The sequence below is a fragment of the Chiroxiphia lanceolata genome, chromosome 4, assembly GCF_009829145.1.
Source record: "Chiroxiphia lanceolata isolate bChiLan1 chromosome 4, bChiLan1.pri, whole genome shotgun sequence".
NCBI lineage: Eukaryota > Metazoa > Chordata > Aves > Passeriformes > Pipridae > Chiroxiphia > Chiroxiphia lanceolata.
Genome location: NC_045640.1, coordinates 73,527,325 through 73,551,906, shown reverse-complemented (window position 1 = coordinate 73,551,906; position 24,582 = coordinate 73,527,325). Strand labels below are relative to the sequence as shown.

Sequence of the window (24,582 nt, the reverse complement as noted above, 5' to 3'; positions counted from 1 at the left end):
TAAAGGGGGAGAGGGGGGGCGGGGGAAGCCGGTAGCGCGTCGCGCCGGGACGGACGGGGATAACGGCCGTGAGGAGCCGCGGACGGGGCGGGCCGAGCCAGTGTCTCCGCGGCGGTGGTGGCGACGGCAGGTCAGTGACTTGGGAGCGGGGTGCGGTCTGTGGGTGGTGCCGACGGCAGGTCAGTGACTTGGGAACGGAGTGCGAGCGTCTGGGTGTGGCGAGGGCAGGTCAGTGACTTGGGAACGGGATGCGGGTCTGTGGGTGGTGGCGGGCGACAGGGGGCGCTGTCTCCCCCTTCGCGTGTTTCCCGCCGCTCGCGCGCTGTCCCCTCCTCTCGCGCTCCCCTCGCGGCGGGGGCGGGAGGAAGGGGGGGGGGCGGTCGGTCCCCTCAGGCGATGGCGGGCGGGCGCCCTTTCCCTCAGCGCAGCGCCGCTCCCGTCCTGCCGCCCGCTCTGACCCCGACCTGCCCTCACCTGCGGCACCGCCCGCCCCTGGGCATCCTGTTCTCCTGGTGTCCCGCTTCCTCCCGGCGCCAGCTCCTCGCCGCCCCTGTCCTTAGGGCTGGCTCCTCACTGCCCCTGTACCCCGGCGTCGCCCCGGAGTGCCGAGGTGGCTTCGCCCTGAGGCGACGCGCAGGTGACTCTTGGAGTTAGTCTGCGCTTGTTTTTTTTAATATTTTATCCATACGAGGTCTGTGAGTAATTATACGAGCAGCGCCTGCCGATCCCTTTACTTGGTGCCCTTGGAAAAGCAACAGGCTACACAGTACATTGGAATTATCGCTGACTGGAGCTGTCACTTAACTGCAGTGCTAAATGTGTGGTGGTCGCACCTGAGGACAAGCACGATTTAGCCAGTTGCTGTGCTGGCCAATATAAGTTAGGGCTAGACAAATCTGTTTCCCCTTTGTTTGAAGGGTAAAGAAGATGAGTTCTCCTATAGATATCCATTGCTTCTGGTAGAATGCAGTTGTAAAAACGGCAGCAGAATGCCTGGCTTTTGTATCCGCCTCCATCCCGCTTCCAGCTGCTTATTCCTGCTGCTTCTGTTCTCCATCTCTGCTGCTTGCTCACCTCTTTAATTGGTTGGTTTTCCCCAGTGGGGAAAGACCAGAATTTAGTGTTTAGTCATAGATTCACCTGAATTACCAGAGGGTGAGAACTGTGTAGTGACTGAAGGTGAGCTGGGCTGCCCTCTTGGTTTCATACAGGTGAATCCGCCTATTCCTAACTTGGTGCTGAGGGCATGTATTTTAATTATAATCACAGAATCATTTAGGTTGGGAAAGACCTCTGAGATCATCAAGTCCAACCTTTCACCAGTCACCACCTTATCAACTAGACCAGAGCACTGAGTACCATGTCAGTCACTTCCTGAACACAGATGAATCCACTTTCCACCTCTTAGGATGGTGGAAGGCAGGACTGGCACAGAGGGCTTGGGAAACAGCCTTAACACTCGTCCCTGTGAGGTGGAAGCAAAGCCTTTCTGTTAGTGAGCACAGAGGTTTCATTAAATCTGTTAAACTACCTTATATGTACTTTTAAAATGATGTATTGGTTTTGTTGCTTAAAATGGAGGACGAGCAGGAGCTCCAGTGTTTTTAGGTGAAGACATTTGTGCTGGTCCCCATGTATTCATCTCCTGTCCTTTTGCATAGGGGGAAGTTAAAAGGCAGGGTAGAAACTTCATTGCTGCAGCTCTGCCTGTGTCTGCATTGCTGTGAAATAATGCCAGGACTGTGTCTCTTTTTAAGTAGTTTCAGGTTTGCTGAATACTTGCATTTATTCTGCAGTAAATGCCCAGAAGGACAGGTGTTGCCACTGACCATATAGAAACCACTTTCAAAGTTTATAAAGTATTTGAATTACTGTTTTTCCTCCCCCAACTTCACCTGCCCATTTGCTACTTAAAATGCCCAGAGCCAATAAGCATTTGCATTAGTGCTTAAAGAATAAAGTGTGTTTTATATCTGCACCCTGCTTCTTACAACCTTGGAGTACAGTCGAAGTTTACTATGTTTTCTAGATGTTGATAGTGAAAGAAGTTGGGTTTCAAATACAGGTTAGCACTGACATGTTTAATGCTTGCTTTTTAAAGAGCATAGATAAGTGTCTGTAAATATGTGTCAAGTTGAATTATTTTGGTTTACGTTACCTTTGCTTTCCTGAAGTTCCTCCCCCCTGCTGAACCGCCCCTCCTTTTCCTTCTTTCACTCTGGTATATAGAGGCACTGAGGTTTTATTTCACTTGAGGAGGTGCTTTGCTTTATCGGAGTGGAGTTTTGACGCTGCTTTTGCTTCCTTCTGACTTTAGTGGCTTATCAGAACAGTGCTGGCACTGTGAGAGTTGCCAAGTGAAAAACCCAAACTGCCACGGCCCTTGGCATATGGTGATTGCCACGTTAATTACTTGAGTGTATGGACATATTCACAGCTGGCATTTACTCTTGACTCTGTGTTTTGAGTACGATTTCATGTTTTAAGTCCCAAAGTCATTTTCTCCAAGCTTCACTTCCCTAAAGCACCAAGTGAGGGAGAAGCCCAGAACGTGGCCTGCAGCTGTTTTTCTTTTAAGCTCGAATGAGAACCTCTCTCCTGGGAGGGAATGACTCCAAATGCTTCTCCAAACCAATCTCTGCTGTAGGTGAGCCACACTCGCGTTGATGTGGTCACTTCATGCTGTTCAGCCACTACAAATCTCCCACAATGCTGCTTTACCTTCGTGGGGCACCTCCCTGTAGCCCTCAGCTAAGCAGCCTGCTGGTTATTAATATAAAAACTTGCTCAAGGCTTGAGTGGAGCTTGAACTTGCTTAGCTGGGAGTTGTTACCTGGCTTATCTTTTCCGAGGTAATTGCTGACCTTTAACTATCTGGAGCTCCCAGCGGGGAGGGAGAGGATCTCCGGCTGAGGAAGCCCTGATTTGCACAATAATTTGGAGACCATTTCCATCTCACCAGCCTGTTGTCCGAGGTGGGCTTTTCCTCCCTGATGGCCCTGCTCGCCTTGGCACAGAGCTGACAAGTCTTTCATATGGTGATTGTGACATTAATTACTGGAATTTTTGGGTTAATTTAATTTTCCAAAAGCTGTCTGCTCCTGGCAGCTTGGGTTTTTTGGGTTTGTGGGGGGTTTTCTGTATGGTTGGTTTTTGTTTGGGTTTTTTTTTGGTGTTTTTTTTTTTTTGCACTTGTGTAACGAGGTACTGAAGTGGTGACTGGCAGTTTGCAGCCACAGGAATTGAAATGTGAACAAACCAGGTTAATGCCCTTCATTGAAGAGGTTTTATATTTCAAAGTAAACCTGTACATTAAGTCACTTCCTTATAATCAGTCTTGAATTTCTAGGGCCCTGATTCTGAGCTTCTGACAGACTTTGGTTTGCCATTAAAATCAGACACTACTGAATTACTCCCCTTGGCACTTCTGACATAATAAAGCCAGTTTTCTAAAAGAAACCTGATTATTACCAGACCTGCTATAAATACCAGCAATCCCTCCTTTCTAGATTTAGTTTTTGTAGGTTCTCTTTGGCAAGTATCTTGTTTTTCTGCAGAAGATAAACCCAGAATGTGAACTTTTTGAAATAAGACTATTTTGAGTTTTTTGTTGGTTTTTTTTTTTTTGTTTGTGTGTTTTAATATTATCTTTACCTTTCATTTGACAGGATGACAGGAATGGAGACTGAAACAGCGAGAGACAAAGCCATGGAAGAAGAGAGCACTGAACAGAAAAAGGAGAGGGAGAAGAAGAAGAGGTCAAGGGTTAAAGCAGGTGCTGGCAGATATAGCCAAGCAAGTGGATTTCTGGTTTGGGGATGTGAATCTCCACAAAGACAGATTTCTCCGAGAACAGATAGAGAAGTCCAGAGATGGGTGTAAGTTTATATTCAGTATATTTCAGCAACATTTATGTTTCACTTTTTTCATCCCTGCATTTTAGGTTATTTTAAGGTGCACATGTGCTCCTGGGGGAAGGCAGTAGTTCCATGCTGAAAATGGGCATCAACAGCTCAGGAATCAGAGCTGGATACTGGGTTTTTAAAAATGTTCAGTGTCTTTTTCCCTTTCCTTTAGAATCAACCATAGGTCAGAGGCATCTGCCAGGTGGAAATGACTGTTTGGGAGACCTGATTTTTCTCTTTGTGTAATTTTAAGAATAAACAAACAAGGCTCATTTTGCTCTTGGAGGTAACTTGTCTGCTGGGGTAGATATGTGCAGAAATTAAAATGTCACTTGAATGTGTGTTTTCTGTGCAAGTTTGATACACAACAAACTGGGTATCTGCCTGTAGGGCTCCTGGAGTGTTTCCTTTAGACAGTTTTTCCACGTGGTTGATTTTTTTGACTTCAGAGTAGGAAATTGAGCTTTGGACCTGAAGTTATTTTCCAAATTCTGAAGAATGAATTTGTACATAGCTGCAGTGGCTGATATGTCTTTGCTTTTTAAAAATCAGTACAATGTGTGGTAAATTGCCTCTCAGTATAATTGTTAAATCATGTGTTACGTCAAATGGGCTCACGGTGCAGTATGTCTGGAGAAAGAGGTGATACTTTTCCATCAAAACAAAAATAAATAGGGGTTTTTAAAAGTGTTTTACTTGGTTTTGCGAAGGAGTCCTGTTTAATTTAGATGTAAATTATTAATCCAGTTGTGTTATGTAGGGAATGTACCTTTCTAAGTGCTTGCTATAGTCTTTCAATTATATTGACCTTTAAGCCAGTTTGTTTTAAAAAAAAGACAAAAAACAAACCAAAACCAAAACAATTCAGACTTTAGGCCAAGTTTTATTCCTTGTAAGGCCCTTTTTAAAGGCAGCCCTTAAATAATTAATAACATAATAAATACATTTTATCCTACATTGTTTAGATACACTAGAGATGGATGTCTAAATTTTATTAAGACTAATACTGCTTAATTTTTCTCTGAAGGTTTTTGCAGCCTCACTCGTTGCAAGTGCAGGCAGGGGCCTCTTTGTGTGGGTTTAACACTCAACGAGGACTTGAAGGGGAGGCACGTTTTCAATGCAATTGTTCTTGTCTTGTAAAACTGCATCAGGAAAGGGAGGATTTCTTCCTTTCTCTTCAAAGACAACAGTTATCAGTGGGGAGGTGAAAGAACCAAATTCCTTTGATAAAGGTTAGCAGGGAAGAAGAACGGAATCTGGGTGTACTTGAAACTTGAATTTTGATGGTGAAATCGTCTGAGTAGAAAACATTACCCTGATTTCATAATTTTTACACCTTGGTTCTCTCTCTTTTTTTTTTTTTCCTTTAGATGTTGACATATCATTCTTGTTTCTTTCAACAGAATGAAAAAATTAACTACTGATGGGAAGCTGATTGCTCGGGCAGTTAAAAGCTCCTCTGTTGTGGAGGTATCTGACTTCTCACATTTTAAACGTTTTAATGTTTCTGTGGTTGCTGGTGCTGAAGAACAGCGGTCGAGGTGCTGAAGTCGGCAATAATCTGATGGAAAAAATGCTTATTTCTCCTTCCTTTTAGCTGGACTTGGAAGGAACCAGAATCAGAAGGCGCCAGCCACTGGGTGAGAGGCCAAAGGAGTGGACAGTCGGACTGTCTATGTGGTAAGGCTGGGCTGGGTGTCCCTCAGGTGCCTCTTATCAACTCTGTAATTAAAAGAAATTAAATTCGGAGTGCAAAAATATATATAGTATTGTAAACTGGGCAGGGGCTGCTGCTTGTGCAGCCCTATTTAAGTCAAATTTGAATTCAGTAAGTACAGAACTGTTAAGTGACTGTGGCAAGGAAAGGGCTGGTTTGGTACATGGATTTCTTAAATCATTTTAAAATGCTGAGCCAAGGGCTGCTTCACATGCTGGTGAGAAAAGGTACAATTTGATTGAGCTATGCTCTGTTCACAGGGCATTTTCTTGTAATGCCATTAGAGGAACACCGGTGGCACCAAGGAAGATTGACTAATTACATTAATGTAGTTAAAGCTTTGTTGTAACAACTTAATTAGTTCATCAAGCATGCTCTGGCTGAGTTTGCAAGTTCATCAGGGGTACTTCAAAAAGTACAATCTGTTCATAAGACCTGTTACTTCAAGTGCCTCTGGTTTTGTAACCACCCAAACATTGTTCTTTTAAAGGCACAATATACCTAAACTTTTTTTTTTTTCCCTACAATCCTCCTAATTAATTTTTTGTTTAAGTCCTCTTATTAGCATGCTGTCCTATGGCTACTTTCCTGGAGTGATTCCTTAATTTAACTGAAAATAGCTTGTGCTGATGGGAGAAGTCTGTATCACTGTGGCATTTCAGATGTGTCAGCTTTATCAGATTGTTGAGCACCTTCACTGGTAGCTTGGAAAAAAATCTGATGGTTGAGCTGTTGCACGTGTTAAACTCTTGGGCCATTTTTTTAAATAGTAAAGCAATTTTTTTCATGTTGAATATATATTTTATTTTTTTAAAATATTGATATTGAAGCCAGTGTGGAATTTCCATTTTGTCTCTTCAAGAAAGCTTTTTATGACTCAGAACCTGTAGCTGGTAACAGCTGCATTAGTAATTCCTAGCATGGGATAGACACACAATAATCACGGCCAAAACAACCAGCCCAGCCAGATAAGGAGAAACCAAATTGCTCTGATCGTTCCTCCTTTAACAAAAGCCCAGAAAAAAAGGTGGTTGGGTTTTGTTTGTGTAAATACGAAGTGCCAGACATAATATTTTCCTAACGTGATTACAGGGACTGCTTTGAACTTCTCCAGCACTTTGTCTTGTATCATTTTTTGGATAAGATACTGTCGATGGCATGAGCTGCGTTGTCTGTACACAGCTCAAGTGTGTGGCCAAATGTTTGGTAAATAGCTGGGAGATGGCAGTGGAGACAACAGAAGTGCTGCTAAGTTAAATTTCTCTGAAATAACCTGCCTTTTTTTTTTATATATATATATATGCTTTAACACAAACATTTACTGTTACTTTGAACTCATCCCATAATATTTTTGAAGCTTCAAGTAACTGGCTTTTCAACTTCAGACCAAACAATAATGAAATGTTTCCCTGACGGACCAAGTTAATGGAAATGCAATTTTTCTACCTGAATGTGACAATGTTTCTCTACAAGGAAAACCTTTTAGTGCAGTAACTTGCCATGGAAAAAAAAAAAAATGTAGTGCTGACTCTCTGTTGTTTTAGGCAAGAATTTGAACAGTGGGATTTTTCAAGTGTTTCAGTTGGGTCTTGTTAGAAATTGGTATGACAGGAGAGTGGAAATGTGGAACTCAGACATGATGTCTGCAAGCTGCTGAAATGTGTTGCTGTATGAAGGATTTTATAGAAATAAAAGTCAGACAGTTTTGCATCCAAGAAGCTGCCTGAAAGCTTCTGTTACAAGTGCTGACTGCTATATTTGAAAATGTCAGCTTGCAGCAGGAATTCAGCAGTAATGACTCTGCCCTGACCTAGAAGAACTCTTTCTGGATACCTGCATTGCCCCCAATTAATAAAAAATAAAAATAAAACATTCCTTGTGCTTTGCAGTGGTAGTTTGAGGGCAGTGCAGACTTGTGTTTGCTCCAAGGTCTTAAATTTACCAGGATGTAAGATTTTCCTGTTGCAAAGACACCACCTGCAGGTGAGGTCTTGGTGTCTCTCACAGGAAGATGATGAACATCTAAATCAAGTACGTAATGCATTTGTTATAGGGGCATGAATTTGTTCTCAGATCACTTCACTTTGATCTTTTTGTCCTTTTTTTTTTTTTTTTTTTTTTTTTTAGGAGCTGCTTCCCAAAAATGTCAATCACAGTTGGATCGAGAGGGTGTTCGGCAAGTGTGGTAACGTGGTTTATGTCAGCATCCCCCGGTACAAAACCACTGGGGACCCAAAGGGCTTTGCTTTTGTGGAATTTGAAACTAAAGAGCAAGCAGAGAAAGCTATTGAGGTGAGTGCTGGTGCCTCTGCCCTGTCAACGTTGTTCTTACTGTCACTGTGACGTGAATAGTTTGGTCTTTGATGAGTTCACCTGCTGAATCTTGGAGAAATTCCTAAAGTACCATGATTTATCAACTTCACTTACCAGGAGTTATGTTCCTGTCTCCTGCTCCCAGACTTCCAATCAGTTCCACAAGTCTTTAAAAATTAACTCTGTTAATAAACCTGGGACTTAACAGAAGCATAATAGGTATTTTTTTTCAATAGTTTGGTTGGCCACACTTTGCATCTCTTACTGAAATCTCTTACTGTAACAGTACAATGGCTATTAAATTTTATCAGACAAGCACAGTCATGCCTAACTTTCTGTATTTCAGTGTGGTTTGAAAGTATTTCTGTACTGGAATATGATTAGGACTGCTGGCTGTAACTTGGATGGAGAGTCTTTAAAAACCATAATTTTTAGCAATGGTTTGTTCTCATTTTCCTTTTTTTTAAGTTTTTGAATAATCCACCAGAAGAAGCGCCACGGAAACCTGGGATTTTCCCCAAAACAGTGAAGAATAAGCCTGTTCCTACACTGAACACAAGTGACAGCACTGTAGTAGGTAAGTGTTTAAAGTTATTTGGATCAGTTTTGTGCCTCAGCTGCTGCAGAGAAGGTGGAACTGGTGCTCTTTGAGCAGGAGCACTCTGTAGAGGAATGAACTTCTTACAGCATCTCTGCATTACCTCTTTGCATGATTCCTGATTACTGGGGGGGGGAAAAAAGGGGATATTGCTGAGAAAAGAATCCTGAATTGCCATCTGGGCATGGTTCCAATAAATACAATCTACTGTAACTTATAAAGCAGCTTTAGGGGATGATGTTGCAACCTCATCACTGAAACATTTTTCCTGCTTTCGGGTGGTGTAACACACAATTTCCCAGGCTTCAGACACTGCCCATCTTTTTCATAAGCTTCATGATAAATCATGTTAATATACCTACTGTTACTGGGGGGAAAATTGCATTGTTGTCAAACCATGCTTTCTTTACACCTGCTTTTTTTTTCCTCTTCTTAAAATGCCCAGGAAAAACTGAGGAATAATGTGTTGCACCTCTCCCAGAGATGCCAGAGAGGCATCTCACTTAACAACCCAGTTTATCAGGACACTTGGTGTCAGGATTGTTTTAACTTAAGTTAATCTAATCTAGTGTCATCATGGGCAGGTATAAATATGGTATTTTTAACGCAGAGGAGAAGAAAAAGAAGAAAAAAAAGAAATCCAAAATGAAGAAAGAGAGCAGTGCACAGGCAGCTGCAGAGCCAAAGGAATCAAACACCAACACTACAACGGAGCCAACACCCAAACCAAAAAGACACAGGACTCCATCTGAGTGCTCTGAAATGGAGGGAACTGAGACTCCAAGGCAGCCCTCCAGGAGGGAGAAAAGGAAATGGGACAAACCAGAAAATTCAGAGGTAGCTTGTGAAAGCAGGCCTGGGAAGAGAAAAAGAACCAGCTCAGGAGATGGGGAGGCATCGGCTCCAAAGGTCAAGAAAACTGCTGAAAAGGATGAAGCTGAACCAGTAAAAGAAGAAACAACAGAAGCTCCAAAGGATTCCAATGGTAAAGGTTGTTGGCTCTGATCTATTATTGTCATTGTTCATAGATAAGTGGATATATTAGGTCATTTTAGGAGTGTGTGGTATTCCCTGCAGTTAAATTTAAACCTGGTGAGGAGTCATTCCAAGGAGAGGAGCTGCATGGAGAATAGGGAAGAACTTGCAACACCAAAGCAGGTAAATCTAATCAGAAGTAAAAATAGTTCAAAGAAGTTCATATCAATAAAGCTGGAGTTAAAAGTAAGTTAAAGGATGGGTTTAACAGACAGCCTTGGCAAATGGAGACAGCATAGGACTCTAGATAAATACATTAAAATACAAAAGGAAAATGCTGATGATCCCAGTTGGGTCTGTGAGATAAGGAAAGCTGCATTGAAATCACGTGTAGTGGTGTGACAAGACTATAAAACTCAGGTAACTGATGAACTGCACTGGAAACAGTCAATAGAAAAAACCAGTATTATTCAGTGATTTTATTAGAACATATTTTTAACTGTTGCGGTGTTACAAATAAACATTTTTTCTAATTTCGAATTTTTTTATGTAGAAGTTTCTGCAGAAGACGACAAAGATAAAAAAGACACATCCCTTTCCAAAGCTAAAAGGAAACACAAGAAGAAACACAAGGAAAGGCACAAAATGGAGGAAGAAGTCATCCCCCTCAGAGTACTGTCCAAGTAGGTGACATAACTGGGTAGAGGTTCTAGGGTGAGTTTAATAAGGCAAACAAAACCCCTGAGTTTTCCCACTTTCTCTCACCTCAGTTTGTTGAATAATCACCTTTGGTTGTTGGATTTTATGTATTATTTTTACACTGGCTCGAGGAGTTACTACTAATTTTACCTCGGGGGTTTTGTGAACCTTGTTGCTTTTTTTGGTACCACATATTTTAATGATTTAAATATTTAAAATGTTGAGGTTTATTTTCCTGCAGGATTTTTCCCAAATTCATCTTTTGCATCCTTTATTGACAAAAAAGTTCAATACACTTACTTTGTAGATAATACCTTACTTTAATAGATAATAAGTATTCACACATATATTACTTCTTAATTATGACTCTTTAAGCATGTCTGACAGTCCAACACCATTGCTACAGTGCAATTCCAGTTGTTTACAACAGAGTTACACATTAGCAACAGTATTAGCCTGTAGATTGAAATTCCCATAGCTCTGCAAAGCACGAATTAATCCAAATCTGATGGGCTTTTAGGAGTCACCACAAAAACATGGAAGCACTTACTTTTTAATCATCCAGCAAGTACCTCCCATGTTAAAGTCGAGGGGATCCTTGCCATCTTGGGCTGTACCGTGGTGAAAATTGTGTTTATGTATAAACACTTTTGCTGGTATTTTGATCAGTTTCTTAAGAGGGAAGTGTTGAGGGAAGGTAAGGATTCACCACCACTATAACATGGAAGCACTTACTATTAAAAGAAGAAAGCAAAAGTACATCCACATTAAAGTTGTGGGGGTCCTTTGGTGGAGAAACTAAATGATAACTAAAAAAAAACCCCACCCCAAGGTATATACTAAGTTTTGACCATGCAATAAAATACATACATATGTTTTATTTGAGAATCCTTGGAATATTAGGATCCACCGCCACTGAAACATGGAAGCACTTACTTTTTTAGGCAGCAGGTACCTCCATGTTAAAGCAAAGGAAGTCCTTTAAAATTTAAAATGAACTTTAGCCACTTTTTAATGTTTGGTCTTGAGGAAGATCTGCTCCCGCCAGAAGTTTTCCATCTTCTTTTTCCCGAATTTAAATCTTTGAAGTGCAGCCCCCCCCAAAAAGAAAACCAAAGGAAAATCCCAGGAGATGTTTCAGGATTGCGATCAGGATTCACCTCTACTAAAACATGGAAGCACTTACTTTTTCTATATCACAGAAAGCACCTCCATGTTAAAGTAAAAGGGGTCCACACACACACACACAAGGCAATTATTGACGGTGCTTGTCCTCTTCCATCAAAATTCCGAGCAAACTGCGACAAACAGAGAATTGGAGTTAAAAATTTTATTTTACTGTAGCAAAAGGGAGCGATAAAATAAGTTTGAATGAAAAACAGAGGCATTGCAAATACTTACCTAATGGAGTCCCCTTGGGCTCTTCTTCCCTGAGCTCACCCTCGGCAGCTTGTATTTATACCAACCCTACCGAGGCCTGGTGTTGCCTTTTTATCTCCAAGAATCATTACGGGGCCTTTTGTTATTTCAATGCCTTTGCTCTGCTGAGAATGTATGATCCTGGGTGACTCTGGATGCCTTTTTTTTTTTTTTTGAAGTATACAGTTGTCACCGTTAACAGCTTAAAACCATTACCACAAGATCCTCCTCTTTAAAATCCTCTATCAGCCCGTTTGATAGCACAGATTAGGGTAACAATGAGTCGTTCTCACAGTGGCACCGCGGGCATTGTGTTGCTGGGGAGCAAAGCTCCTGCCCTGTTTGCAGAAACATCTCCATGTTAAATGTATGTAAATATATAAATTGGTGCCATGGGGGGGGTGGTGGTAGTTTTTCACCGAAATGCATTTGAATGGTAAGGAATGTCCTTATCTCGGGGGGTTTGGTGGGTTTAACCGGCTGTTGATTTTCCATCAATGATTTTTCCAGAAAATAAATGAGTGATTCTTAATATAGTGACACAGGAGCGGGTTCAGTGAACTAATTCGGTGAATTCAGACTTTACTGTCTCTGAATTAACTCTGAGTTTAGTGCCTGTGCTCTGTGTAGTTCCAGTGAAAGACACAAGTTTACCGAGCTGTTCTGCACGCTGTCCGAACACTTAAAACCAATTTGGGAGTCCCTCCGTTGGAATGATAGGTTGGGCCTGTTGGAACTCTCTTGGCTTATGAAATCGAAAGCAAAACAATAAAAAATTTGGATGTGGACAAGGTTTAATTTGACCGAAGAGCAGGAAGGTCTCTAATGGTTTCAGCTGTTCACCGAGTCGGCCTTAAGCTGTTTGTAAACTCTTAAGTCATCATTAAGTTTCTAAACGCGGTTTTTGTTTGTTGTGCTGTGCCTGTGTCGCCTCTTACAGGACCGAGTGGATGGGACTGAAGCAAGAATATTTGGCCCTGCAGAAAGCCAGTATGGCCTCGTTAAAGAAAACCATGTCTCAAATCAAACCCGACGCGGGGGAGATGGAAACGGAATCCTGCGCCCAGAAACCGCAAAATCACAAAAGTAACCCTGGGTTTTGTCTTGTTTTTCACGTTTCTACTACACCAACACAAGGGATCTAAGATTTTATCTTGCAGAAATGCTGCCACGTGGTTTTTAGTTTTTGGAGATGCTGGTGCTTTCTCTGAGTGCCAAATATTAAAAGCAACGTCCCCCCTGTATTTAGATACATTCGGGACTGAGGTGCTTTATAAATAAAGACCAAACAAGCCAATTCAGCATATTCCAGTAGCCCTTCTTAAGTTTAAGGATATTTTTAGGTAAATGTAATTTTAAAAGCCTCAGAGGTAAATCAGGAATCAGCTGTTTTGAGGCTACAGCTCGGGCCTGATTTGCTTTGGCTTGACTGTACCTGCAGTGATTGACAAAACAATTTCATTTTAAAAAAAAGCCATCTTGCAATTGGGCTTTATTGCTTTATGATTAAAAGGAGCTTTGTAATTATGTCCTCATATTAAAACTTCTACCGTTGTGGGATATAGAGATGTTCTGTTGTTGTGAAAAGAAGCAAAGAAAATTCACAAACTTCAGCACTTGTGTTCCAGTGCCTGTCTGTGTATTTTTGATTGCTCTAAAACTGAAGGTTCAACTATAATCAATAGAATATAAAATATTCTTATAAGGACACTATGGATTGTAAAAACCCTTTGTAAGATTCTTTTCCTGAAGTGGTCTTTTTTTTTTTTTTACTTACATTGACTTTAACCTGTGGACAGTCCTGACCTTGGTTTAAAAAACCACAGCTCATCTGCACTAACAATATTTGATGCTCGTTTACCTTGTGTTACTTCTGCGCTTGCATAACTTTAGTTCCTCAGTTTAGCAGACTTTAAAACTTTCTTTTGGTGTTTTTTTGGGTTTTTTTCCCCTCCCTGTTTTTAACTCGAGCAGCCACCGGTGAAGATTGTGCCCCTCCCGCCAAGGCCAACACAATGGGGCCTCAGTTCGTCAGCGGAGTAATTGTGAAGATCATTAGCACCGAGCCCCTGCCGGGCAGGAAGCACATCAAGGTAATGCCTTTGTAACCTCAGGGAAGCTGTTGGTCCTTCCTCTCCCTGTGCCCCCCAAATGTTTGAATATGGAATACCACTTAACCCAGGCTGGCTGAAGGTTTTTTTTTTTATCTTTTGGCCAGTAGCTGCATACAGATTCTTGTCTACTACCTGTGAACGACAGATTTTACGAGGGATAAATAGGCTCAAGAGGATGTTTCCAAGTAAAAACAAGCCTTGGGTGTGCTTCGAGCAATGTCAAGTTTATAATGAAAATATGGTCAAAAATAAGGAGCTCTCTAGTGCTTCCCAGTTTAACAAGAGATGGACACAAATACAGAACTCTGCATCAATCACTGTGCCAATTATCCTGACAAGGAACCTATAAAAATATTTCTTCAATTAATATAAAAGTATATAACTTTTTAATTCCATTAGCAGGAATTAAGAAGCAGGAAAATGCTCTCTCTCAAAAAAAAAAAACCCAATCCCACAATTCTTTTTCTTTTCCCAATAACTTTACAGTGACAAATCCCATTTCAGTAGAGCCTGTCAAAGCAGTCACTTTTTTTTTTTCCCTCTGCCAAGTGCTGTTTTCCTCTTGAAAAGTGTCTAGGATACCTTCCATTTGGTGTGATGTCACGATACAAAAGTTACATGTGCTAAGCAGTTTCCTTATAAGGAAAACACCAATTTTAAGCTGCATCCTCTTGAAAAGGAAATATTACAAGTTTTCCGAAGGAAATAACAGCGTTTTTCCAGACGCTGAAGTTTTCATGTCTGACACAGGACACTTTCTTTCACAAATTGCACTTTTGGATGAATAACAACTGGAAAGAATTTGAACAACTCGATATCCAGAGCACTTAGGTCAGTGGTTCCCATGGTTCAAAAGGGCAGTTTTGAGGTGATTTCTCAAACGATTTATAACTGAGGAGACCATTTCGAGTCACTGGCAAGTGTGTGAGGTTTGTGTGCATAAACCTAAGCAAGAGGAGAGACTCTCTCACCCTGAGAAACCCAGTGATGGTGGGGTTTCCAACCTAATCAGCCTTATCTGGTGGATTTGCAGGCAGTTGTCTGAGTGCTGGAGACACTGAGGGAATGTGCAGTTGTCCCTGTAACCTTGAGGGCCCCCTGGACTGCCAGAATATACTTCACTGCTTAAAGTTTGTGTCACACCCTAAAGTGGTGTGGGCAGGAGAAAATTTACTATTAAAACAGCACAAAACTAACTCTTTCTTGGGATTTTTTTTTTTTCCTGGCCATACTGGTTACATAACTGTTGAAGGAAGAACTGCCACCAAGCCTGGCTTTGCTGTGTTACTGGCCCATCAGCTGCATAAAACTGCCCCAAATACTATTTCCGTGTTTTAATTTTATACTTCTTCCCTGTTTTGCTCTTAAGGTGCTTCTCAGAGCTGCTCACGTTTGCCAGCTCCAGTGAACTCTTTGGTTCCTTGTAGTTTTCCATGCAGTCATGACATTGGGATACCGGGATGAGGCTGGAAAGCAGCTTTTGGTGGCTCTCAAATAACAACCTTATCACTTAACCTTTGTTTTGTTTTAAGCCTGCCCTTGGTAGTGGAGGGTTAAAAAGCAGTGTGTGGTTCCTGAATGGAAGCATCTTAGTGGAGCTGCCTGCTGGGAACCAAATTGAGCAGGAATGAGTGTGGTGGTGCTTAATTTCCCTAACAGCAGGAATTACAAGTCAAGTACTTCATCTGCAAGAACATTTGTGACTCTTCTTCCTTTAGCTGTCAGTGAAAACTATCAGGCAGAGGTCACTTCATAAAGACAGAGTTGCTTTACTACTCATTTCTCAGATGATCTGCCATAAATGGGTTTGGTTTTATATATTTAATGCGTTGAATAAAGTGTTATATTTTCTGTGGGGTCGATATTGTTATAGTATGCCAGTAATTTAACTTCTTTAAAAAAAGTCAGATACAGTGTTGGAAAAAAAGGATAATTACTGATTGTCCTTTTAGTAAAATGATACCAACTTTTTCAGAAATTACTGCTTTAAGTTGCTGGATGGCAGGAAGAGCTGGGTAGATGTTGTAGGCTCACAAATCAGAATTCAGGTATAACCTCCTTAGGAAAACATATGAACTCCAAACTATTTGACAGGAGACTGATGGATTAAATGACAGAGTTCAGCTACTGCCTCCCACTTTTTGAAAATGTTAATGACCTCCAAATGGAATGGTCAAAAGTCACTCTTTTTATTGTATTCTCCTTCTGAGGGCTGATTTATGGTGTGTGTTCTCCCTCATGCTTTGCAGGATGCTCTGGCAGTGCTGGCTGAGGTGGCTTATGTTGACATGCTGGAGGGAGACACGGAATGTCACGTCCGCTTCAAGACTCCCGAGGATGCCCAGACTGTCCTGAAATCCCACAAAGAGATCCAGATCAAAAACAACTGCAAATTCGAAGTTCTCACTGGTAAGACGTTGTTGGGGTTTTTTTGTTGTTTTTTTTTTCTTTTTTAATGTGCAGGAGAAGACCGTGGAATAATTACTGTGGGAAGGACCGTTCACCTGGTGGCTTTAGGATGTGTTTATGTATCTTGGTTTGGGGGAAGAGGCTGCTTGGTTTTTGGGGGGTAATTTTACAACTAGTGAAATGAGTGAAACTCTAAGGGGTTTTATGCCACCGTTCAGAGAAAAATAAACTTTGCTTGCTGTTAATTCTCTTTGGGGTTTTTTGACTGATTTGCTTCACTTTCAGTGGAAAGGCACTTAATTCACGTGTCAGCTTTATGAGTAGAACATTCTGATGATGCAAAAGAATTTTAAAGAGACTAAGTACTGAACTGATATGTGAAATAACAGGACAAGGGTCCAACAGCATGATACACTTAGAGTGGGTTTAGCACTTACCTACTAATTGATCTTGATTTTTCAGGAAGTTGGATAACTTAGGCCAGAATAAACCTTTTTGTTAATAGTATTTACACAAAAATTTCCACTGGTTCTACTTTGGAACTTCATTTTTATGTGTATTACTTCTTTCTGAAATTACTTCTTTCTTGGATTGGATTGGATTAGTTTTCCAAGTGTAGAAAAGTCTCTCTATGGAATTGAGAGGTAGAAAGAAGAGCAAATCTCTCACAATACAGTTTTTAAATTCTAGACATGCACTATAAATTCTAAATGTGCAAAAAAAGCAGATGAGATTCCCTCATCTGTGTATTTGAGATTTTACTCCACTCCTACACAGATCCTCACTTGAAGTCCAGTTTCATGAGTGCAGGGATATAAACTGCCCATGAAGTCAATTCAGATTGCAGAATGCAAAGCTGTAATAGAAGCATCAGCCTTCATGATAATATCAAAGTTAATTCAAGTTTAAGACTCAGTGAATGCTGCTCATGTCATCTGGGGATAGATTTGTCTCCAGTGTGTTCTGTGCTCCAGAGATCCAGAAACAACCTTTAAATTTTGGCTTTTACAGCTGAGTGTTCTCAGTTTGTCTCTCATTGTTTGTCTCTGGTTTGTAGTCTTTACATAAAAGTGTAGTAGGAGATTAGGAGTAAGTACTACACTGTAGGAGCATTCTATTCATAGTATTAAGTTTTATTTTTTTTTCCTAACTTGCTCATTGAAATAAGAATGGAAAGCTTCCCAGGAAAGCACAAGGGACTCCCAGTAAGGATTTTAGTTTTCCTCCCTGGCCTAAGGTGAGAGAATAAGAATAAGGAAGGAATCTTTAATGCTCCCTGCTGCAGGGACTAAATCTTTCCCAGTAATATTTTACTTTTTAAGACTTCACTACTAAAAATATTCAGGTGAATATCATGTGAACATGATCATAGATGCTTCACTTTTGCAGGAATATATTTGGGAGACTTCCCTGTAGCTGGACCATGAGACCATGCAACCTATCACAGAGTTCCCATTGTGGTGGTTACATCCCAAACCAGAGGGAACAGTGGAAAACTTCAACTTAACTGCAAAGCAGTTGCTGGGAAAAGCTGCACAATTATTTGCCCTTGTAGTGCTGCCCATGTTCAAATATTCCTGACAGCTCATAGAGTCCCCAGGCAATGGTTTGATGGAACAAAACACTCTCAGTTGTTCTTACAGTAATTACACTTTTTTTCTGTTTGGTAGTTGTTTTAAAATGAGTCAGAGGTTTGAGTACATGAGTAAATCAAAGGGCCTCCGTGTGCTGTGGTGAAACTTCAGCTAAAACTCACCTCCTTTTGCTCATGACATGTAGAGAGGAATTCTGTAGGACTTCTGTGGGCAGGAAACTTTAAGATTACTGGGGAAGTACTTGCTGGGTTTCCCTAACAGGTATTTTCACGTGTGAAAGCTGAAAACAGTGCATCTATTGTGTCCTACTTTTATTCATGTACCTCAATGTTATTTTATTTCAAGGTGACAATGAACAACGTTACTGGCAGAAGATTTTAGTGGACAGACAAGCTAAACTTAACCAGCCTCGAGAGAAGAGAGGGGGACTGAGAAGGTAATGTGCAAATCAAATCTCTTTGCTGCACAGCCACGGTTAAAAACGTGACTCTGTTTCTGCACAGATCCATAATTTCTGATACTTTGTATATTTAATTCACTGAAATCATTTTGCAGCAGAGTTTTACAGCTACAAAGGAGAGAATGTGTGGTCTGTCCCAGTCCAGTTGGCAAGTGCAAGGCTTGTCTTTATGGGGACAATCAGAGAAAGTTAAGTGTGTATTTAAAGGTCTGAAGTTAATTTTAAGCTGGATTTCTTTGCAGACCCTCATGAAAAAGTTCAGCAGTCTCGATGTGCTGCAGTGAAATCAAGTCTAGTACTGTACTGATAATACTCTAATGGTTTTCTTGAGACTGAATCTCATTTTCCTCATGATTTCCACAGTTTGATTTGTGCAGTTCTGAGCTGTGGTGAATGCTGGCAAGCATCCAGAGCTGTACAGCTTCCAGATCCAAACTGGGAAGTTCCCTTCCCTTCCAGCCTTGACCTTGGGGTGCCTGTCAGGCTGCAGAGTTGAGGCAGTGTTGCAATGAACCTGCTGGCTGCAGCCTCCACTCCTGCCACAGGAGATCCTTCCAGGCATGAAGGGTTCCTTGATTAAGCCAGTCAGATCCTCCACTGACAGAGAGGAGCCAAAGAGTATTTCACAGACCTTTTTTATTGCCAGGTTTGCTTCACTTCACACACACTGCAGATAAGGTTTCGGGGTTGGCTTTAACCTGAATTTTTCTGCTGCTGCTTGCAAAACTTCACAATCATCTGACCTTAATTATTTGCTGGTGACTTTGGAGACTCTGTTTCCTGGACGCTAGGGGGGGAGCAATTACATATGTAATTGAAAATAAATATTTAATTGACCTAAAGGAATAGGGGTTGTACAGGTCAGAGGCATGTTGGACAGGTCTTACCCCGTTTGTCTGAATGTTCATTCAGAGATCCCATAGAGTAATGAGCAGAGTTCTTTTAAACAAAGGTGTGCATAAAGAACTTGCCCAGAGGTCTGATTAATTTTCTTAAAAGCCTAAAGATGGCATTGACTTGAGCCATTTTTCTTAATATGACTAGAAATGGAATGTGAAAGCTCTACAACTTCAGAGCATTTTACTGAATGCTGCCAGTTGTTTTTTTTTTTTAATGTGCTTTTACTTTTTTAAACCGAAGTGGCACCTTAGACTTTAATTTAGACTTGCTCTCAAGTTTCTGCTCTTCATCTTTAGCAGGCTGGTATTTGTTGATCAAACCTGTGTCAATTGGGCAGTAATGCACCTCATCTTGGCCTGCAAATACCAACTGTCTCGGTCCTGCCTAACAAAGGCAGCACAGGATGCAAATTCCTGCTCCTCCCCCCTGCCCATCACCTTGCCCGCACCGGGAGGTGTGAACTTCAAAGCCCGGGGAATTCTATTTAAATGCTAACGCTGTGAAGCAAAACATCAAGACAAGAATGCCTGGCTGCAGTCAGCGACTCTTAACCCTTTCCTTGCTTTTGGACAGGCTGTATTCCCAAAATATCGACTGATAGTAAAAAGTGTTTAATATTAGAAAATTCTTCCTTAGTGCTTACAAGGTGACTTCTTTTGGAGCTCACAACAAAAGGAAGAAAGAAGTATTTATTCATAATAAAATACCTACAGCAAAATATGCCATTAATGTATCTCTCTTGTAAAGATCTATTCTGCTAAAAATTTTTGAAATACCTTACCAGACTTTGAGGATGGGTGTTTGCCATTTAGCTGCTTTATGCTTGGAATTAACAGATCATCTTATCCTTTCTTTCAGTTATTGTTGAAATGATGGGATGCAGTCCATGCACTGGCTGCACACAGCTTCTGAGTGGAACTTTAGGCAGTTAGAAAACATGGAAAAGAGCAATTTCTAAGAAGTATAGGCATACTCTTCTTTGCCTGGGATAAGGGTTAAAGATAACTTGAGCAGATTTCTGTAATAATGCTCACCCCCAAAACTGATTAGACCAGATTTAAGTAGGGATTTTACTTCTCTGGCATAGTTCTTATAATAAACTATATGTCCAAAAGAGATATTCCCAAGGTTCCCCAGAACTTGACTAAGGGCTGGCTGTCCTCTGGGGTGAAAAAGGTGTTCAGTGTCAGGCTTTCCCCCGGGTCTGGTCCTTCATTGTCACCCCTCTGCTGCCCCTTCCAAATCCATCTTCCCTTTTGTCTGTGGCTTTACTGCCTGATAAAACCACCTCGGTGATTTACTGATGGAAGACCTTCCTGCCAGAACTGCTTTTTAGGGCAGTGCCAGTTTATTCAGACCTAAAGCAATCCATCAGTCTGCAGCCTTCAACTCCAGACTGATTGGAGTCTCCCATTCCCAAAGCCAAGGAGTGGAGTGCCTGCAAGCTTTCCCCTTGGATCCTTGTCTCCCAGGGGGAGAGGAATGTGGTTTGCACCTTGTGCCCCCCTTTCCCAGAGGGAAGGAGGAAGTTTAAGAGGGTGGGAGGGGTGGCAGAAGTGAAAGGCATTTGGTGAGCAAGTGAGAATTGGGTATTTGTGAAGGGTGGCATAACTGACAGGATGTATGGAAAAGGAGGATAGTGGGAATGTCTGGGTACAGCCCACACTGTTCTCTGGGGGTCCAGGGCTGTGTCCTTGCCAGGCTGGGCAATTCCCTGTGTGTGGGCCCATTCCAGAGCACATCCCCAGTTCCCTGGCTCTGTGACACTGGTGGCTGTGGAAGGGCTGGATTCCTGTTAGGAGGCAGGATCAGTGTGCTCAGATACAGGCCCTGATCCTGGATTGATGAGCTGAACAATCCTGGAGGCCTCTTGTGAGCTCTGAGGCACTGGTATAAAAACACTCACTGGTATGAACTGGGCAGCTCACATCCTAGAACTTCCCTTGTTTGGAATTCTCCATCCCATATGTGGAACAAGTAAACCACTGTACACTTCTTAGTGTTAAACTCTTCTAGCAGTTTTGTTTGTGTTAGGTATCAGAGAGCAAAAGTAACCCTTGGTTACATCTTTAGATCAGTTTTATTCCTTTCTTTCTGAAATCCTGGCTGCCACAATCAGTGCAGCAGCATCCTGAGCACTTGAGTGCTGTCTGCAGACCACAGGCATGCAGAAGGGACAAGAATTTGATTTATATGTGAGATTTTTCAAATATAACACAGTGGGGCTGCCCAGTGAGCAAATGCCCCCTCCCCAGAGCAAATGTCACCAGCACAGAAGTTACTGTGGGGTTTTGCTGTGTTTTTGTTTTGGTGTTTTTTTTTTTTTTAATTTTATTTTATTTTGGGGGTTGTTTTTTGTATTATAGCTGTCTTGTTTTGTTTAGGTTTTTTTTTTTAATGTGGTTCTGTAGTTTTTTTGTGTGGTGTGTGCCTGCATTTCTGTGTGGTTTCTTGTGTTGGTTTGTGGTTTCTGTGGTGGTTGGGGTTGTCTCTATGTTCCTTTGACTATATTTGTCTGTTAGGTTTTTGGGGTGTTCTGTGGTGTTGGGAGACTTATGCTAATTTTTTTTCTTGTGGGTTGTTTTGGTTTTTTTTTTTTTGAGTTGCATATTTTTGGGTTGTTGTTCAGTGTGGGTGGTGTTTGGGGCTTTTTTTTTATTTATAGAGAGTTTGGTGGTTTTTTTTAGGGGGGACTGTTCTGTATGTGCCTTTGAGTGCATTCATGGTGTTGGATTGTGTGGGGTTTGTATGTTCCTTCAGCTGTGTTTCTGTGCTGGTTTGTGGGGGTTTTCCATGTGCCTTTTTGTGAGGGTTCTTGTGTTGATTTGTGGCTTCTGTGGTTTGTGTGTGTGTGTTTTTTCTGTGTAGACTTGGGGGTTTTGTGGGTTTTGTGTGTGAGTTTGTGGTTTCAGTGTGTTCTGTGTTTTGTGGCTTGTGGGTCTTGTGTTTGTCTTTAGTGGGTTTATGTGTTTGTATTCATGTGGGGGGGGGGTTCTGTGGGTTTTTTTATTTGTGTATGTGGTTTTTCTCTGCTTTATAATTGTTCTTGAGTGGTGTGTGTGGTTTCTGTGTGGTGTGCTGGAGGTGTGTGGGTTTTTTCCTGTTTAAAATGCACAATATTCCTGAAGCACTCCTTTTGTGGCCTGACCTTGTTTTTTCCTACATCTGTAACAAAATGAATCCAGTAAAAGGACAGAGTTTTTTTTACCTTACTGTGTGAGACTGTATATTAGGATTTTAAATATTTTGTTGTCTTCAGCCATGTTGGGAGGAAGAAGGGATGGAGTGAAAGCAACTGAAGAGACACTTTTATTTTGGATGATTCTGAGGCAACACTGAATTTATATCTTATATATTTGACAGATATCCAGCTTAGCTCAGCTGCTCAGATGAGCTTTTTCTGAGGAAGTTTTGTAAACCAGTGAAGAATATATCCACCACTGTAAGATCAATCCTAAGAATATCCACTTTCCTCTAATTTTCTGTGATATTTTCCCTGTTTGCAGCTGATTGCCAAGGCTGAGAGGATGAGACTGGAGAAGACTCAGCAGACAAGCAAACACATTCGCTTCACCGATAACAACTAACCAGGACTGATGATCTTCCAGTGTGAACTGCAGGTATTTCAAACAAACTACCAAAAAAACCAGCCCCCCACGGCCACCACTGCTTACAGCAACTAAACCCGGGCCCCCTGGAGCCAGAACTCTGCAGGCTGCAAGTGTGAAGATGGGTCTGAACCCCCATTTTTGAACAGGCTGAACGTTTACTGCTTCTGAGCCTTTCTAGGTAAAGCTTTTCTGGAAAATGTGTATGACAAGATTTTTGCTTTAGTTCACTTCTGGGGTTGTTTTTTTTTGTTGTTGTTGTTTTTGTCTGTTATTATTTTTTTTTGGATTTTTTTTTTGTATGTTCAAGTTTTATACACTAGGTTATAAATAAAACGCTTGAGAAAATTTCAGCTGTGTATCTCTAATTCTTCCATTTGCTTTATGCCACCATAAATAATAAAGTGGTTAATGCTGCATAAACCTCCCTAGGCCTCTCTTTAGCCCATCAAACTGTTTCAAAGTACAGGAGAATAATGTTCCCTGTACTTTGAGTTGGCTGGGGCTGTCGGGAACTCTGTTGTGGAGAAGTCTGGGAGAAAACTTACTTGTATAAATACACACTAAACTGAATTCAGCTTTTCTTTTTATTTATTTTAGAAGAATCTTCGGTGGAAGGAATAATATCTTTGTTTGATACCTGTGGTTGCCTTAGCTCCAGAAGTAGTTCTCACTTGCAGATAAGTGTAAAAGTCGGGTAGTTCACAGGTTAAGATGGTGATTTAATGGCTTTCAAGTATTTCATGGGAGACTGGCAATATTTTAAAAATCCCTGAAGGTAAAATCGGAATTCTACCCGAGGCTGCACTTGTGAGTGACTCAGCCCTGCTGGCAGGGAGGGAGTGAATGGAGAGGATTAGCACGACTCAATGGAGAGGGAATAGCAGCGATCAGGCTGGAGATAGCAGGAAAACAGAGGGGAAAAGTGCAAGATAAGGGACAAACAAAGGGCTGGAAGGGCTGGAGGGAAGAGCTTGCTGATGGTTCTTGGAAATGGTGTGTGGAGGATTCCTCCCAGGGGAAAAGTGGGGGAAGGCTAAGAATTAACCCGGGTGCCAGGCACTCCCCTGTGGACTCCTGCAGTATTCAGGTGTTTAGTCCAATCGCAGCATTTTTTTATTTATTATTATCATTTAATCTTGAACTCCTCCCATCCTAGGTGGGTAAGATATTTGATGACACATAAAAAATCATTTTCAGACCTACCTACGAAAAGAATTGATCCATTACTGTTTTTTCTAGGCATTCTGCCTAAAAGACACTTGGTTTTCTTTTCCACTTCTGTGATGTGAAGGGGAAAAAATAAACCCAAAAGCCTACTCTGGGTAAAATGTTTGGGATTTTGCTGCTGAAGTTCATTTGAGTCAAAAATATATCCGTGTTATTAAATAATTCAGCTCATAAATGATTCAGACTTTTTATGTGTGGTGGAGAGTGGAACTCAACTGCAAAGCCTAACTCTGGGAGTTATTGGTCTTGTATTAATATTTTCTGACTTTAACACACAGAAGTCACCTTCTGTCCCTTTCCATATTTATACAGGTTAATTCCTTACACTTCAACATGAGTTTTCTTTTTCTCCTTTCCCAAATTAGTGCAGCAATCTGCTTCAGCAGGGAAGGACAGTCAGTGTTTATTACTTCCTGAAGAAGTTAATAACGGCATTTTTTCCTCTTAATTCAGAAGTCAGAAGTGGAGAGGATGGTCTAGATGGTTTAACAAAACCTTGGATTCTCAAGGATGTGCCAGAATGGTTTGTGTGGGTTTTTTTATCTTTAAATACATGTGACAGTTAATTTTTGCTGCTGTTATCCCTCCCTATCATATGCTGAGGAGTCCAGCATATGATGGAGTTTTACCTTCCCAA

At 41.3% G+C, this 24,582-nt stretch overlaps 1 protein-coding gene across 1 annotated transcript; it reads left to right on the top strand.

The window, feature by feature from the left end:
• The first annotated feature begins 412 nt into the window (after positions 1 to 412).
• Positions 413 to 23,068, top strand: LARP7 (La ribonucleoprotein 7, transcriptional regulator). Its single transcript, XM_032684758.1, is given in 17 exon segments — positions 413 to 637; positions 3,669 to 3,768; positions 3,770 to 3,878; positions 5,279 to 5,290; positions 5,293 to 5,378; positions 5,506 to 5,563; positions 5,566 to 5,588; positions 7,753 to 7,917; positions 8,407 to 8,515; positions 9,147 to 9,527; positions 10,065 to 10,194; positions 12,570 to 12,715; positions 13,601 to 13,722; positions 15,993 to 16,152; positions 18,093 to 18,164; positions 18,167 to 18,183; positions 22,614 to 23,068. Coding segments are annotated over 16 exon segments (1,770 nt in total). The 5' UTR covers positions 413 to 637; position 3,669; the 3' UTR covers positions 22,695 to 23,068.
• The last annotated feature ends 1,514 nt before the right edge of the window (positions 23,069 to 24,582 follow it).